Raw genomic sequence first — 15,776 nt, forward strand, 5'->3', positions numbered from 1 at the left:
TCCGACTGCGACCTCCGGCGCCATCAATGGACGGCACTTGGAAGCTCCTTTGCGCGTGCGCCGATCCAGGTGGCCGAGGTACAGTGTACTGTAGCCGAGGCGCGTGCGTGGCCTCTGCGATCAAGCGCACCGTTGCTCGCAGCGGGAGCTGGGTCATGGAAAGCTCGGGTGCGGCCCTTACACGGATTTATTATTTTTTTTCAAAAACATTTTCTTCGGGAAAACGGGGTGCGGAACCTACACGGGTGCGGCCCTTACACGTGTTTATACGGTAAGCGAGCTAAAACTTGCAATATATGTTAGGAATTAAATTATACAAGGTCCATCTAGATTCTCCAACTTGTGCTTGCCCAGCAACACACATTATAACCTTAGACATAGCTCTTGAGCTATCCCATGTAAGAATAATGTGTGGTACCAAAACATTACCATATTTAATTTCCAACTTTTTGAACATGCACCCGTTTACACTTGGCACCCCGCAGCAATGTAGATCTCCTTTGAGCCTCAAAAATGCTTTACAATGTTACTGCTTGTCATGTTCAATAGAGCGAGCATTTTTAATTGGCTGTTTCATATAAAAAGAGCATATGTGTTCTGAAGCATTTTGTGAGCAGTGTAGAGGAAGTTGGCATTGTCGTGTCTAAAATGGCAAAAGGCAGAGAGCATCTGTTATTTGCCTTGTTACTCAAGACCCAACTGCGTAAAAGAGTGTTTGAAATAAAGTATGGCCAGGCACTGGTGGTGAATTAGACAGATAACATAGAAAAACAGACACAATGAGGCTTTTCGCCACTCACTTGCAGAGAGTAGATTCTGTCAAGGAATGCGTTCATGTAAGAAACCCATGCAGCCAACTTCCTCACAAAGCAAAGCCAGGGTAAATAAACAGCACAGCAAATATTTGAAACTTACGTTCCAGCCATTTATTTGCAACTATTGTGGCCTTGGGTAATGCACAGAAATATGACGCCTGCACAACCGTTCACTTGAACTGGTTCACCAACTTGTGCACTTTGCAGTCAGTCCTAAGCTGGACAAAATTCACGAGGACGCTCCTCTCCAGACTCGCCTGAAAAAATGAAAGGACAATGGGCTACAGAAAGTGTCCAGGAATGCACATTTTGCACAGTGAAAATCAGTAGGGGGCACGCTTTGTCTAGCGTCTACTCACACCTGCCTAAAAATATGATTTTATTCATGCTAAGAGACGGCAGGCAGCCAGCTGTTGGTGCCTATTCTTCTTTGCTACTATTTCTCCCTGCCTTTCCTCTTCTACATCTTCCTCCTCCTTGGTGTTAGGGGCCATGGCACCCAATTTTGGAATGCTAATTGTTTACAGCATTGTACTCACTATGTGCCAAGCTACAAAACTTCAAAATTTCAGCTCAAATGGTGCAGCAGTTACTTTTAAAATGAAATCTTTTAGCTTCTTTGTGGAAAGCTTGCTGGTCTGGCAACTGCTGAGATCACTGATGTCCCAAACCAACGACCCCGCACGCCATGGATCGTCTGCTGCATGTTTTGTGCAATGGGCACTTTAAAGCTTATTTGTTCAGCAAAGTAACAGCCATTTCCCTTTTCTCTTTCTGCATGCCCCCAGCACAGTTTGTGAGCTTAGCGACCCTTGAGAAGTGGGAACAAATGCGCGGCTCACTGTAGTGACATCATGGAAGAATGACACACTGGTTGCAAGTCATAATACTGAACAAATATTTACATTACCTATATGTTACAAGAGAGATCACTCAAGAGATCAGGCTCCCACATTACACGGCACGTCCCACGCCTATATATGCATCGTGAAGAGTGTGGTAGTGAGCTGCATTCTCCACTGACAAGTGTCGCCACAACGTCGACTCGGGGGGTTAAAATGTCATATCAACATCAGGCCAACACTAGTCGCACTTACGGCATGAAAGAGGCAGCAAAGACTCCCGAGTGAGATAGCCTTGTTCCCATACGCATACACTTCCTCTGTGAGCTGTCAGACACTGTGACTCAAGTGTAAAATTAGGTTAAGCGTATTTCCAGTATCGTCCTGACATTTGTGGTCATGGTACGTTGCCATCATGAAATCAACGAGGTGTGGCAAACGCACGTGGGCCTTCAGGTCCCAGTGACCTAGTCGTGGAGCTATCAAATATATTTTTACTAAGAAAGGCAAAAACGCTCCAATCATGAAACTGCCATCATGCAGTGGAACATCAATTCCTCCCTTCCTCCCCCCCCCCCCCCCCCCAAGACCCGACGACCACATCCACTCCCATATAGACACACATGGCCATAGGTTGCACACTCTGTGCTCTCTCCCCTGCCCACAGGTCTTTTGGAGCTGTGGCCCTCTCAATGGGAGTCTACTGTGACGATATAATACAGCAACGCCCAAGCTGTTTACCTGACGAAAGCTCCTCAAAGTAAAGGCATTTCAAGCAAAGTTGACAAATATCCGATGAAAGAGCCAATGGTCTCTGTACAGAATATTATGGGCAAGCATAAGGCTGAAGGGGAGGAACGAGCAGCATCAGACAGGCACAGACTACCAGCTTATTTACGGCAGCAACAAGCGCATTACCTTTTGTAGATATTGGCGTGGTTGCATGTATAATCAGCTTGGAACAAACAGCTACTGGTTCAAAATCACCATTTGTTCAAACAGGGCGCTTTCTGGCATCACGAAGAAAAAAGCTGCACTAACACAGCCACAAATGAGACACGTATGCAGCAGCATGTTAGGAAAAGCTCCACAGTACAGATATGTCTTGTTTGGTTACGCAATAAGCGCATAGTAAAACGAGAGGCTAACAAAGTGTTAGAGAGTGGAGGCTAAAAAAGAAGGTTCAGCTTAAGTTAAGAACAATGCAGCGAGCTATGGAAAGGAAAATGATAGGCGTAACGCTAAGAGATCGGAAGAGGGCGGAGTGGGTGAGGGAACAAACGCGGGTTAATGACATCCTAGTTGAAATCAAGAGGAAGAAATGGGCTTGGGCAGGGCATGTAATGCGAAGGCAAGATAACCGCCGGTCCTTAAGGGTAATGGAGTGGATTCCAAGAGAAGGCAAACGTAGCAGGGGACGGCAGAAAGTTCGGTGGGCGGATGAGATTAAGAAGTTTGCGGGGATACAGTGGCCGCAGCTGGCGAAGGACAGGGTTAATTGGAGAGACATGGGAGAGGCCTTTGCCGTGCAGTGGGTGTAGTCAGGCTGATGATGATGATGAAAACGAGAGAGCCTCACCAGTTGGTCGTCCCGACAAACGTCTTTGAGGTTTTCCGGTGCCACCACCAGCAGGTTACAGAGGGCGTGCAGGACGTCAAACATCTTGACCAGGGCGGGTATCTTGAACTGACGGGCACACTTGCGGTACTCGTTGTGGTCACAGATGAGGATCATGCCACCTGGGCACAACATGGCGAAGCTCCTTCTGTCGTCCAGGTCAACTTTTCTCACCATTTCATGTTGGCATAAGGAAATTCTGCTTGTCTACGTTCAAACTAGCAACTGACCTCTGGCCATCCGGGCTACAGCATTGCATAGGCTTGGGCCAGCCAGAAAGTCGGGCCTGGCTTCAAGTTGTGGGCTAAGCCCTGAGCATAGAAAATGCGTGTCCAGCTTTTGATTCAATATTGCAGGATGAAGTACATGTCGGGTGTTCTAGGAGCGGCACGGATGAAACAGGGTCATGGTGTGGGTGAGAAAAAAAGACTGCTTGATGCTTATTTACATATTTTTTGGCGCCTTTGTGTCTTTGTTGCATATTTGCATAGGCTGTTGCACAGGTGTCTTTGTAGTGCACTTTCCTCACACGAGAAAAATTACAAATATATATATATATAATTTGTAATATATAGGTGTAAGGAAGACGACGGGCATACACGCGAGCCGCATGGCCATCGCCTGGTGCCCGCTCCTGGATGGACTAACTGACCTTGGACTGTGGTTGGCCCTGCTCCCGTTGAGAAGCTTCACCGAACAAATAATCCCACCTTACACAGGGAGTTCTCCATTGAAGCAGAATGGGGCAAAGCTTAACTTCGTCATTTGCAGGCCGAGTTTAATCAGTGTCGCTCACAGTGCAATGTCCAAGTAACTTCGGACAAGAACGCCCGGCCGTCAGTGTATGAAGAACAGCCGTTAAGCCCACTCTCACAGCTTCTAAAACACAAGCTCCAGCAACAGGCTGTGCTAACGTGGAATTCTAAGTGGAGTGTTGTAGCGCTTCACACACGGCTCATTTGCATAAGTGTGTACGCCTGTTAGAATACAAAGCACCGCTGGTTGTTTCAGCCATCAGCAAGCTAGTGCTGGCAGTTCTACCAAAAGGCACTCCGCATCTACCTAGTTTTGAGTCACCACTCGCAACTGCACATTTGGAGAATTATAAGAGCCACTGGAGGAAGGCCTTCATTCAATGGTCAGCTGCTTGTTCCAAGATAGTCTTCGGTTGTGTGTCTTACCTCCCAAAAACACATCTTTATACTATAAGAAATGTCACCGGGAAAGAGTATAGCATTGGTTTATGCCACTTTGGGTCTTTTAAACGGTGACTGTGCCACTTTTTTGAGAATTACGCAACATTCAAGGCTTCAAATCAATATAGGCTGCAGGCAAAGCATGCCAAGTTTTTTTGCACTAGCATTTAAGAAGGAGACATAATCGAAGATTAAACTTTAGGCTTCTCCTGACAGCACTGAAGGAGTGCAGAAAGCTTGGTGCGACGTCGCAGGTGGTAAAACTGGAAATTGCTACTGCAATCAACCACACCCCACGGTACACCATGGGATTCTGCCAAACAATGCTCGGCAGACTTTGCCTTTGGCAGTGTTGGTTTTCTTCTCTCAAAGCAAGCATCTATGTGTTGAAAATGTTCTGGTACTGTAGATCGTGTCATTCTCTGCCCCACACTTGGCGCAGTGCGCTGTGGAGAAGCTTGAAGGTCATCGCAATTTGACTGCAGATTACGTCACCAATTCAAGCGCTAGCCCAAAAGGACTTCACATGCTTCACCTGCAAGTTTTTCACATCTGATCCCTTGCTCGTCGAATTCTAAGACCTGCACTGAATTGCCCTTTAACACATACTACACAAGTATGAACCAAAGCACCAGAAAGTGGTCCCCTTCATAGAAGCCCATGTGCATGGGAGCAGTTCTCACGTCACCAAAGCCACACATAAGCGCACTCTGAGAGTGCTACATGAAACTAATTTGCGGAAAATGCACACTTCATGGTGGCACGAATCTAGAAAGGCATGCTGCCTTGCTTGTGGTGCAGACAGCAAATTTACGAGAGAACAACCACAGCCCTATTGTTCAAACCCAAAAGTTGCACTTTGTTCCAGCCAAAGTGGAGGCTGGCCACCAAACTGCTGTAAGAACAGTAACTGCGAAACAAAACCAACTGTGGAATAAGAGCACATGCCAGTAGTTAACTGCCAGCATAACCACCGGTGCAGCTCTTCCTAGAGATCACTGAGTATCTCTCTAAGTGCAAAGCACCATCTAGTTCATGTACCACGCTCGCCTCAAAGAAAGAAATGCACAACACTATGAAAAGAAAATAACAAAAAAAATCTGAGGCCCTTGTTGCATTGCACAAGATGTATGGAGGCAGCAATAACGAGTGTCATAGAGCAACCATTAAATTCACTGCGAAGTAAGTGTTACATGTGTCGCAAATGCCACCAGGATTGATTTAGTGATGCAAAGCCATCCTCCTTTCTAGTCGAATTCAACACTCGGCACACTAGACTAAAAGAACGTCTTGCTGGGCAAGTTGGTAACTGTTCATCTTTGGTTACAGGCGCGAAAAAAGACGGAACACAAGGCAGAAAGACGGGACCAAGCGCCACTCACAAGTGATTTATTCGAAGAAAACATGCATAAAGACATGCCATCTTACATGCAAAGAATACTGTGATCTTCAAAGTTGGTATGATAGCGAACGGGTGAAAAAATTGCTCTCAGCCTTGTACAAAGATATGGATGTGTCGCTGACGCACATGCTTCCTTTTTTTTTTTTTTGCGACAAAAAAAGCTTCAATTAGTTCCCTAGCTGAAAGTTAAAGCTTTTTTTATCGCAAAAAAAAAAAAAAAGAAGCATGTGCGTCAGCGACACATCCATATCTTTGTACAAGGCTGAGAGCAATTTTTCACCCGTCCGCTATCATATCAACTTTGAAGATCACAGTATTCTTTGCATGTAAGATGGCATGTCTTTATGCATGTTTTCTTCGAATAAATCACTTGTGAGTGGCGCTTGGTCCCGTCTTTCTGCCTTGTGTTCCGTCTTTTTTCGCGCCTGTAACCAAAGATGAACACTAGACTAAAATTGTCTACACAAGGATAACGAGTGTGTGGCTTTCTTTTTTTTGAGAGCAGCCTAAAATTAACAACACCAGACAAAAGCATGGACAACACAACTGTGCCATGCTGTTCGTCCTTTCTCGTGCTCATTTCTAAGTGCAGTTTGTGCCTGGCAGTATCACAACCAACTAGCTCAATAGTATGCCTTGAAAAAAATGAACAGTTAGCTCAGACTTGTCAGCCAGTTACTGTGAATCAGTGACACACTGACTGGACACTTCAAAAGTGAAGCCTGAGCTTCGTGGGTGCAAGTGTCACAGATGGACTTAATTTCCTGAAGGTTGGCTGCAGCAGCAGCAGGAGCCTTTACCTGTTTATGCCAGAATAGATATAATAAATGTCACTGCTCAAAACACAGGCAATAGAAATGCCCGGAAAAAAATATATTTTACAACCTATGCGGCCTCTTGCATTATCAAGGCTGTCACTTTGACATGTGGTCAATCAATACACATAGTGCTACTTTTGCCTTGCTCTGTGCTCTTGTGCCTAGCTTATAATGGGCACAGCTTGCAAGCAAGCAGCTGAGCACCAGCTAGCCAACCTCAATCAACCAGATGGGTTGGATGCACCAAAGCTCATGAGAGAAATAGAAAGTAACACACCGACCATTCCAAAATATCAGGCTTTGTCAGTGGAACTGTCTGACTACATTTATAGCCTGGATATTTTTCGCTACTGTGCAAGCCCACAGAGAAGCTTTCAGTCGGGTTATGTTTCTACTGACGTACTGATCGCACTTTTTTTCTCAAAAAAGTTACGAGCACATGGGGAGGCACATTTGTTACATAGGGTAATGTGTTGGTAAAAATCGATTGGTTTGGTTTGGTTTATTGGGGTTTAACGTCCCAAAGTGACTGAGGCTATGAGCGATGCCGTAGTGAAGGGCTCCGAAAATTTCAACCACCTGGGGTTCTTGAACGTGCACCGACATCGCACAGTACACCGGCCTCTAGAATTTTGCCTCCATCGAAATTCAGCCGCCGCAGCCGGGATTGAACCCGCGTCTTTCGGGTCAGCAGCCGAGCGCCGTAACCACTGAGCCACCAGGTAAAAATTGAAATTCGGCAGCAAAAGAAGCAGGTACGTATAGCTTGCTAGTGTATCCTCTGTAAAAATAAATATGAGAGTTTTTCAACTGATGTCTGAGACATATTAATTAGCGAGAAAAGACAACACTCCTGAGAGAGCGTACATCATGTCAATCTCTCTTCAATCCACTGTCTTCTCGCAAGACTTAATTAATAAGCCTCAAGCAGCAACCACACAGAGTTACTCCGCCTGGGACTTGGCGTTTGGTATGTGCAGCCCGTTGTCCCGAAAGCTGCGTATGGGCTACGAAGGACCCTGGATCAATTTCAACCCCCTGGGGGGGGGGGCTCTTACCAACGGTGCTGTACTGAAAGGTCTGGATGTGCTCGTATATGGTCCTGTGGAACCTGACGCCCAACTCCAGAAGCACAGCATCCACGTTGGTGCCGTCCAGTGAGTCTCTGACCTTCTCAATGCATCTGGTGACATATTTGACAACTTTCTGGGCCACCTGTCAGGTGATAAACGCCACCAGACATCAAGCAGTTGACCACCAGGAAAAGCATTTCAGAGCAGAACAAAACTTCCGTGAATTTGCTCACAAATCATTAACTGACTATATTGTTCACTGCCTTTTATAATCCTTACTTCAAAACTGCACAATGTCACTGTCACCTCATATTCATCTCCACAAGTACCGCAACGGGAGGCGTGCTAACAAAAGTGGTCTTGACTTGTTACTGCTTCTAGCCCAAGCCTAAACGATTCCCTTGTTGGTCAAGCGGTCTGGTGGAGTGCATCGTATATAATGTGCAGAATTTCAAATGTTCAGAACATTCGAAATTCTGCACATTGTAAACGATGCACTCCACCCAAGGAATTTTACGAATTTATATCAACTGTGTTAGTATCATCAAAATTCTACTGTATACGAAAAATTAAAACAGCACGAGTATAACACAACTGAAGATGTTTGACCATCCTGGTGCACAGTGTGGCAAATGCGGGCCCACACCACATTTAAGGAAAGGGTCATGATTTTCACAGAGTGCATGAGCAACTAACATGACAATTCTTCACGTTAGTTGTTGCTTCTATTTGGGAGCCAAGCAAATATTGCAATTTCTGTATATTTATTGATTACAATGAAGTGAATTAGTTTTTTTTTCCGCTTTTATGAATTTTTCCGCACAATTTTAGAGCCCATGGTTCCATGCTTACATTATGTGAAAAGCATGTGAATAAATAAATAACTAAATTCACTTAAGAACTGTCAAGGCTAAGACGACAGTTTTCCAGGAAATCCTTAATTCAATGCTTTTAGAAAGCTGGTACCCAGCAAAACAAGCCATAGCCAACGAGCTTAAGGGTCACAGAGGCATATTCTAGTTCCCATATCAATGCAAATAAATTTGCAGACTTTAACAGAAAGGCTCTGATGTATGAATACAGCAAGTTCGCAGCCATCTGACCTTCGTTGTCTCAATGACATCCTCCACTTCTGGCTTGAAGTCAGTTTTCTTCTGTTCAGTCTGAAGTATGCAGCGCACCCAGCCAATAATGGCCGCCAGAGAACGATCGAGACCAGTATCCATCTTGATCTCCATCTGTTCCGTCAATTCCCGCTTCTTCTGCAGGCACACACTGTGCTCGGGTGTCGACCTAACAAGGGAGCGTACACAACTGGCTTAACGGAAGTCCATAATTTGTTAGCCCTGGTGCAAAAAACAATCATCACACTTTCCAATACGCATTCCAAGGAGTATTTAGCACTTTTGTTTTCCAAATCGGCCATTCTCTCACCATTGGCCAAAGTCTAACCGTCATGAAGTTTTTTTTTTGCAGTCATATCTGCGTGGCACTTTTGCTGCCTTTGCATGGCCAGACTGATGGCACGCGTGCTGAAATCTTGCTGGCATCCTGATATGAATGAATTGCTTGTACGGCTTAGCCGTGCTTGTATATACTGCATGTACACATTCTCCAGGCTGTGCCAGTGAGTTAACAAAACCACTGTGGCACCCTCTGCAAGTCGCGGAGAAGTTACAAGTCTTTCTAAAACATGTCTTCCACCCCATGAGAATCTGGCAAGGTTGACTTGCCATGCAGCTGAGCGACTAGGAAAGGTTTCACTTCTACGATGAGGCCTCAAAGCGCACGGCTGATGTGGTAGCAGGACTTTAGTTTGAGCTAGCTGGTGAACAGACATTGTAAGAGGAATACAACAGCGCAAGAAAACGAGGACCAGAACGCGCAAAAGACAGGACAAGCGTCACGTGGTGATGGCATGGCAGGACTCCATGCTTATCTTTGCATATCACTCTTATCTAATAGTAGTACTTTTTGTGGCTAGTTAGAAAAAGAAGGGGCGTGTGGAACCTTCTCTGGATAATGTTGGTAGCAGTTGTCATACTGTGCTAAGACCTGAAAGCAGCCTTCCCACGAAGACAAGCCACAGGAAAGTTGTTTCCTGACAAACTTTTGTTTGGTTTTATTGGGTTTAACATTTCAAAGTGACTCAGGCTATGCAGCACGCAGTAGTGTACGCAGGACGCAGCATGATGTACTGCATGTGCGAACTACATGATAATGCGGGCACAACTGGCGCAATGCGCTAAAATGCATATTCTGTTAGGCCGGGTACGTGTCCGCCACCTACATCATAGAAAACCTGTGTCACCATTGGTCTGCGCACGCTACATAGCACAAATAGCACCCGCAGGCCCATGTGGAAGAGCTAACCTGCAAAGATGTGCTGACAGAAAGACAGCTTTTTGAGCTGCTCGGAGTTTAAAGTTTGATCCACCCGGTGTGATGGCTCATTTTTGTACGATGTAGCTGTATATTTTCCCATACGTCCACATCATAGCTTTACAGTGATCACAAATTATTCGATATAGAGGATAATGTCAGTGCACGTTAAAGAACCCCAGGTGGTCGAAATTTCCGGAGCCCTCCACTACGGCGTCTCTCATAGCCTTAGTCGCTTTGGGACGTTAAACACCATAAACCAACCAACCAATCAATCTAAGTGAGTCTGATATAATCGAGTTTGACTGTACAGCAACCAGCATATGCCAACACAGTGTGCAAATGTACAGGCGCACCGCAGTGAAACAGGAGGCTCACAGAAGGAGGGGGGCGACGTTGTTGTTGAAGAGCTTCTCAAGCAGCTGGTATATGGAGTTGCACTGCCTGACCGTGTCGAAGAAATAAATCTCTGGCTCGCTCTTTGGCTCTGAAACGGGTATTGCTGAAAACAAAGAGACAGCAAGGGTATTACAGGTCAGTCTCCCCGCAACACACCAAAAATACGCGAGATACACTGGGCTTTTTTGGCGAAGCATAACCGTGGAAAAGCCATTGAAACTCTGCTACACAGATTCAATGCCAAAGAGCCACAGTAGCTGAGTGATTTTTCCGGCTCTGATAATTTGGACCTATGCAATATTTCAGACTTTGCTGCACGACCATCGTACACCTCATGGGAACGTGTACAAATACGAGACCGAAACTTCGGACAGTGTAGAGCCCTAAAGTTATATTTCTCGCTGCTGCAGCAGTCATGCCAACTATTCACCACTGAGGAATGCACCATTCTGAATTGAATGTACCGATGGACTTGTTTTGGATAGGTATAGCAATTTCTGCACCTCAGTGCTGTCACCTCAGGCAACAGTATACACCAATATTTGTGAGGTAACGTGTAGTGACAGCAGCGCAAGAAACAGTCTAACAATGAAAGAGACGATGGCGTTGATAACACAAGAGCGAGGGCATCCTTTGTGATTCAGACGCAGCCGTCACTCGCAGAACTGAGAGCGGGGAAGTGGGGGAGGGTTGTCATAGCCACCTGCGTCCCGCATGTTTCCTCTCTTGGCCTGCTTGGCCATCACTGACCAGTAAACAAACTTTATCCTTGATTCGTGCTGTGTGCATTTCATCAAATCTTGCACAGAGCGCCACCACCACCATCATCATCATCAGCCTGACTACGCCCACTGAGGATACCAGTGGATACCCACTGGTATCCTCAGTGTAGTGCTAACACTGCACTCATGCGTTTGAGATGTTCTTCATAGGTCGCGGCGAAAATAACCACATCATAAAGGTAGTCAAGGCCAACCAGGACAGTGTCCATCACTCTTTGAGAGGTGGCAGGAGCGGTACACAGGCCAAAGGGGAGCACCTTGAACTCGTACAAACCGTCGGGGGTTATGAACGTGGTCTTTTCACGGTCATCGACTTCGATCTGCCAGTACCCACTGCGTAGATCAAGAGAGGAAAAGTACCGGGCATGACGCAGGCGGTTGAATGAGTCATCGACTCGGGGCAATGGATACCCACTCGGTATCCTTATGCGCAGGGCAAAGGCCTCTCCCATGTCTCTCCAATTAACACTGTCTTTCACCAGTTGCGGCCACCGTATCCCCGCAAATTTCTTAATTTCATCCGCCCACCTAACTTTCTGCCGCCAACCAAGGGGGCATGCATTGCAGTGCAGTACTGTAAAGCTGCTTGTCTGTTCACGACATGGCTGGCAGCATTTTCTGCAGGCTGTGCAAATGGAATTGGTATCATACAATGTGCCACGGACATCTGCGGTACGGACATGACAGAGGTATGACTCTGACTCAAATGCAAGCTAATTAATATTCCTGGCCGAAGGAAGAACCTGGCAGAAGGCAGAATGAGCGATTTTTTTAGTCCGCTAGCAGTAGTAGAGACATTTTGCAAAATTCCGGCGTCGTCATGACCAGTTTGAAGCCTAGAAAGTAGAGCCTAGAAAGTGAAGCCTAGAAAGTAGAGAGGTGGCCAGTGACCACGCCACCAGCTGTGTGGGTTTCACAAAGGTCACTGCCGACTGCTAGTGCAAACCATCAACTGAAAGGAGAGTCTGTAAATTTATTTCGAGCCAATTTTATTACAGTAAAGAGATTTTGTAAAATTCATAAATTTTTTGGATTGTTTGATCATTCGGACCTTTTCTCGGACCCACAGAGTCTGAAAAATCGACCGGCGACAGTAGATAACCACAGTAAAGCATAACTCAGTCCGCTGCTGCTACATGCTCCCAAAAGCAACAACAGACAACTGAGCAGTCTCTGATATATATACTAAGCAAAAAGTGACAAAAAAAGCAGAACAACTTGAACAATAAATTTTTTCAGCATAAAAACACACACACATGCATTATATGTGTGTACTCACCTCGAAGGCCAATCTCAAGAGCGTAATGAATGTGCTCAATGCAAAGGCCATTCAGGAGGATATCGAAGATCTGCGCCACATTCTTTGGCAATTCTGTAGGCTTCGAGAGCTGTGGAGGAAGGTAAGAGAATGGGGTGCTCACATGCATGCCCACATGAGCCCACACCTCAAAAGCATACAGCAGAATCCCGCCATAGTAAACTCTGATATAGTAAAATAAAACTGTGGTCCCATTTCGCCTTCCATTGCTGACTGTACAATTTTTTTCGTTTATAGTAAATATTTTTTTTTTTTTTAGAAGAAACGGCTATAGTAAAGGGCGTCTGGCTGTGGCGACTTCCCGTAGAATGACTTTCACCGCGGCACGAGTGAAATAGATGATCGCGAGGCTAGCTTTCGGAGGCAGATGGATACCAAAAACAATAAAACGACGTTTTTTTTGTTTTTTTTCTGAGATGGCTTCACCATTAAAGGGAGACTGAAGCACTTTTTTTGAAAATCAGGCTGGCAGCGGTGTCCTATAGTTCTTCATGCTGTATGCTCGAATATCGCATCCATATAAGGCAAAAACAAGCGCGAATTGCCTTTTTTAGCAGAAATATGCAGCCTCTGCCGCGGGGCACGCCGCGCGGCGCGCCGCCGCCCGTGATTGGTCAAGCGAGGTCGTGACGTCACTTTGAGGACTGAAGAAGCTGCCGATGCGGATCCGGCGCTGCGCTGAGTGGAGATCGCAGCTTTCCGTGGCGTTGTAAAAGCGAATATGACGACTATTTTTTTTACTGACCTCTAAAGAAAAGGATACTACAGTTTGTTCATTCCACGTATCACCTGAAAGCAAAAAAGACACGAGCAAAAAATTCTACGCCTAGCACAAGCATACGCTAGCGTGAAAGACACGTACGCAGATCATGCGTAAAAGGTGCCAGCACAACCTCGGCTGGTATTCTCGGAAAGGAAGGGGTGCGAACAATACTCAAGTCAATTACCACCACCGGACGCCTCCTGGCTCGCCCGAAAGAGCGTCATCCTAAAGAAAAGGCCCAAAGCACTGTGTACAAAAAATCCTATTCTCACTACCCGGCGTAGGTTGGGGCAAGAAAGTATTTCAAGGAAACGATGAAGCAGCACAAAGCTGATGTCAAAATTAGCGAAGCGCAGTGGCCAAGCACTGCGAGGCATGTGACCACAGGATATTGAAGGAATCATTGTGCGCTGGAAACCAAGCTAAATACGCGCACAAGGCTGCTGCTTCACTCGTGGCGCATTCAGCAGATGCCAGAAAATATTAATCGCTGGCTCGGAAACGTTCGCCCTTCCTAGATTTGCAGTTTATGTTCAGTGAAGTAGTGGCCAACTATATGTGTGTTTAAAAGCCAAGCTAGCTGCAACTCGTTCGCTGCCACAACTTGAAGAAGAAACCGACTAAGGTTGCGAGACATGATGTTTTTTTGCAAAAACTTGGTTGGCATTCATTTCTCTGCATCCGAAATCAGAATGTCGAACGCTTTCATTTTAATCGCTTAGATACGATTAAACGAGATGCCGCATATGAAGAGCTTCAATGCTTGCTTGCTTTGCTTTATTGTGTTTTGCTTTGCTTGCTTGCTTGGACACGTCGAACCGAGTACAAAATCACTAACCGAGCCTTGCTGAGCACGCCTCAGGTGGTCTGGCCGCACCTATAAGCTGAGAAGAGCAACACATGCTTGAGCCTCTATTAGGTTTCTGCAGGGGCGTGTTTCTAGTGAGCATGTTTCTGCTTTTAGAAGAGGCGCTTCTTCGAAATGGTGACACGCCTCTCATGCGCGAGGAAATGAAAGGAACTGCGTCATGGTTCAGCCGCGACCGAAATCTCCAGAGATCACATTAGGGACAAGCTCTGCATGTAGCCCTTGTCACGAAAGTGCTTCGAGCAGAGTACGCTTGCTTTGGTCGGCTTGAATTCTTCGTCAAAGCAGCGAGCGCTTGCGCTGCGAGCGTATGATCTTGCGAAAAACAGCGGAAGACGACACAGTCGCTGGCGTAGTTGTTCGTGGACACGAAAGCAGAGTAGTACCTCGTGTTGAATCTGATTCTCAAGGTCGGCTGACACGCTTTGTACGTCACAACGCACGCAGTACGAGGAACAACGCATGCAGCACGAGAAACAACGCGCGCTGAAAGCTCTCTCGGGTGCGCCGAAGTATCCCCGGCTCCTCAACGTGACGTCACGTTGGCCGACATGGACGAGGTTTCCCTCTCCGCTGTTCTCCTCTCCTGCGGTCGCGCGCGGCGCGGGAGATTTAAACACCGCGTTTTTAATTGGTGATTGCGCCACTGTTTTGGCCAAAATCGAAAAAATAATTTCACAGACGTGATCAGCAATGACACTACTTCAAAACCCTAAAAAATTAGTTGATTCGAAAACCGCCTCAGTCTCCCTTTAAGCTCAAAAGCGTGAGGAGAAGCCAACTTCTCGAAGGCCTTGGGGCCGCGAGGCAAAGTGCGTGGCACGCACGAAAAAAAAAAAAATAGCTGGCTATGAACGCAGAAAGAAGGCGGCGTGGTTCACTGAGAAAGGAAAGCTAGTGAATGTGCAGTGATGAGTAGAGAAGGGAAGAAAAGGGCGAACATTCACAGCACAGCAGCAGGGACACTGCGTGGGTGGTTTTACCCCATTTGGCTGGGTGATGAGCATTTAACGATTGCCTCTTAAATGGCACTCAGGCTGCGGAAGACGACGCCATGCTCACGCAAAGCTTTGGTTTTTACATGGAATCAAACTGGTGTTTATTCGTAGCTGCATTGTATTTGTGCAAATGCCACAAGATTTGTGCAAATTCCACAAGACATAAACGAAATCGAAAACGTGATTATATAAAATGTGATAACTGAAAATAATAATTATTACATGAGGTTTTGAAAAGAGCAGGATGAAAGGTATTTCTGACTTTCTTTTATAAGCCAACATTCAGTAAGTAGCCAGGCAGCATCCTCAGAGCCATGCCATCACCAACAACTGACGCTGATATAGTAAAGACCCTGATATATACAGTAAAGGTTTTTGCTGGTCTGAGTGACTTTACTATAGAGGGTCTGTACTGCAACAGAATAAACCACTCATCCCAAGCCGTCACTAGCTTCAGTTCATCCCACCGTGATTCATTTGCTCCACTTGGCATCTGTATCCA

The 15,776-nt window shown here is 46.1% G+C and overlaps 1 protein-coding gene across 2 annotated transcripts in view; it reads right to left on the minus strand.

Moving 5' to 3' along the window:
* Positions 1 to 901: 901 nt before the first annotated feature.
* The window catches only part of Sec10 (Exocyst complex component Sec10), a 40,817-nt gene continuing 25,942 nt past the window's right edge, over positions 902 to 15,776 (minus strand). The window contains exons 11-16 of one of the 2 annotated variants that reach the window (XM_089561773.1): positions 12,607 to 12,715; positions 10,525 to 10,648; positions 8,868 to 9,057; positions 7,750 to 7,906; positions 3,237 to 3,397; positions 902 to 1,072 (exon numbers count right to left, since the gene is read on the minus strand). In XM_089561773.1, the coding sequence (XP_089417899.1) occupies positions 986 to 1,072; positions 3,237 to 3,397; positions 7,750 to 7,906; positions 8,868 to 9,057; positions 10,525 to 10,648; positions 12,607 to 12,715 (828 nt within the window). In that variant the 3' untranslated portion in view covers positions 902 to 985. The remainder of the gene's footprint in view (positions 1,073 to 3,236; positions 3,398 to 7,749; positions 7,907 to 8,867; positions 9,058 to 10,524; positions 10,649 to 12,606; positions 12,716 to 15,776) is intronic. The other variant, XM_089561775.1, reaches the window with a different exon arrangement.

Source organism: Amblyomma mixtum, chromosome 9 (genome assembly GCF_055824585.1).
Source record: "Amblyomma mixtum isolate Tamu chromosome 9, ASM5582458v1, whole genome shotgun sequence".
Taxonomy (NCBI): domain Eukaryota; kingdom Metazoa; phylum Arthropoda; class Arachnida; order Ixodida; family Ixodidae; genus Amblyomma; species Amblyomma mixtum.